Genomic DNA, 1,517 nt, shown 5'->3' with positions numbered 1-1,517 from the left:
TCAATATTTAGCCATAAAAGAAGTGATTTTTTCCATATGAGAATCCCATCCGTCATCTCTCATCTTTTGTAGATTGATCTTGGTTACATCAACCATGGTCATAGCATTTACAATATCTTGATCACGTTTTTGCAAAGCCACATTCAATGCATTTGTGATTCCAAATATAGAAACCATCAAGTGTGCCACAAACACAAAATCAAATGACATCAACAAGTGTGTAAGAGCTTGTGCTTTATTTGAATCAATTGCATCAGAAACTTCACCAATTTTATCAAGTGACTCAAGAATAGAAGGATATAAATCAAGCACATTCAAAATAATTTTAAAGTGGGACCCCCAACGAGTGTCACAAGGTCTACCTAAGCCACGTTCTTGATTTAAACCCGTTCCTGATTCGAGTTCACCTAAGGATAGTGCTTCCACAACTCGTTGAGCTTGTTTCTCTCGAAGAAATTCTTTCCTTTTAGGTGAACCACCCACAAAATTCAAGAGAGGTGCAAGTACATCAACAAAAAGCCAACCACAATCTGAATTCTTTTTAGCAAGTGCAACTTGTGTCAACTGAAGTTGATGTGCAAAACAATGCACAAAGTATGCTTGAGGACATTCCTCTAATATCAAAGCTTTGAGTCCTTTGATTGAACCTTGCATATTACTTGCCCCATCATAACCTTGCCCTCGAACTTGTGAGAAAGTCAAAGAGTACTCCATGAGTAATGACTCAATACCACTTTTAAAAGTTAAAGAAGTGATATTGAGAACATGCACAGCACCAAGAAGACGCTCACATACTTCTCCCTTTTTATTAACATATCTCAAGCAAAGAGTCATTTGTTCCTTATCAGAAACATCGGCGGACTCATCAGCAAGAATAGCAAAAAAACCACCATTCATATCTTCAAGTATTGCTTTCGTTGTCTCTTTTGCACAAGCATTAATGATATCTTTTTGGACAACGGAGAAGTGAGTTGACAATTGCCAGGTGCCAATTTGAAAACAACTTTGGAATACTCAAGATCATGTTGTGAAAGAAGAGTGAGTAATGAAACAAAATTACCTCTACTCAATGAACTTTCTTTTTCATCATGACCACGAAAAGGCAACCCTTGGAGTAAAAGCCACCTGATAGTTTCAACAGAAGCTTCTAATCGCGTCCGATAAGCACTCATGGTTTCTTTTGTTAGTTTTGATAAACCAGTAATAATGTACTCTTTTGTTCTTGAAAAGTTCCATAGCAATCATAGCATTACTATGAACACTCTTATGACTACCAACATGCTTTTTTATTACATCCAATCTATTCCAATACTTAAAACCATTGGTAGTAAAAGCATCTCTTCCAACCGAATTTCCTCCTTGAATAAATAGCAAGCAAAACAAAATGCGGATCCTTTTCAACACTATACTCTAGCCAAGGCCAAGTGTCAATCCAATCCACATTAAATCGACGATTTTTCGTCCCGATAAGTGTTTGAGGAAACACAAAATTTTTAGGTTGGCAAGGTTTTCTATCA

At 36.7% G+C, this 1,517-nt stretch overlaps 1 protein-coding gene across 1 annotated transcript; it reads right to left on the bottom strand.

Moving 5' to 3' along the window:
* LOC104904219 (uncharacterized) lies at positions 1 to 1,172 on the bottom strand. The gene is made up of 2 exons (XM_057392280.1): positions 1,061 to 1,172; positions 1 to 947 (listed from the first exon to the last, which is right to left on the bottom strand). Exons 1-2 carry the CDS (start codon positions 1,170 to 1,172, stop codon positions 1 to 3), a joined length of 1,059 nt encoding a protein of 352 aa, XP_057248263.1.
* Positions 1,173 to 1,517: the final 345 nt, after the last annotated feature.

Source organism: Beta vulgaris, chromosome 9 (assembly GCF_026745355.1).
Source record: "Beta vulgaris subsp. vulgaris cultivar EL10 chromosome 9, EL10.2, whole genome shotgun sequence".
Lineage (NCBI taxonomy): Eukaryota > Viridiplantae > Streptophyta > Magnoliopsida > Caryophyllales > Amaranthaceae > Beta > Beta vulgaris.
The sequence above is the reverse complement of the archived record's forward strand: the minus strand, read 5'-3'. Positions and strand labels throughout refer to the sequence as shown.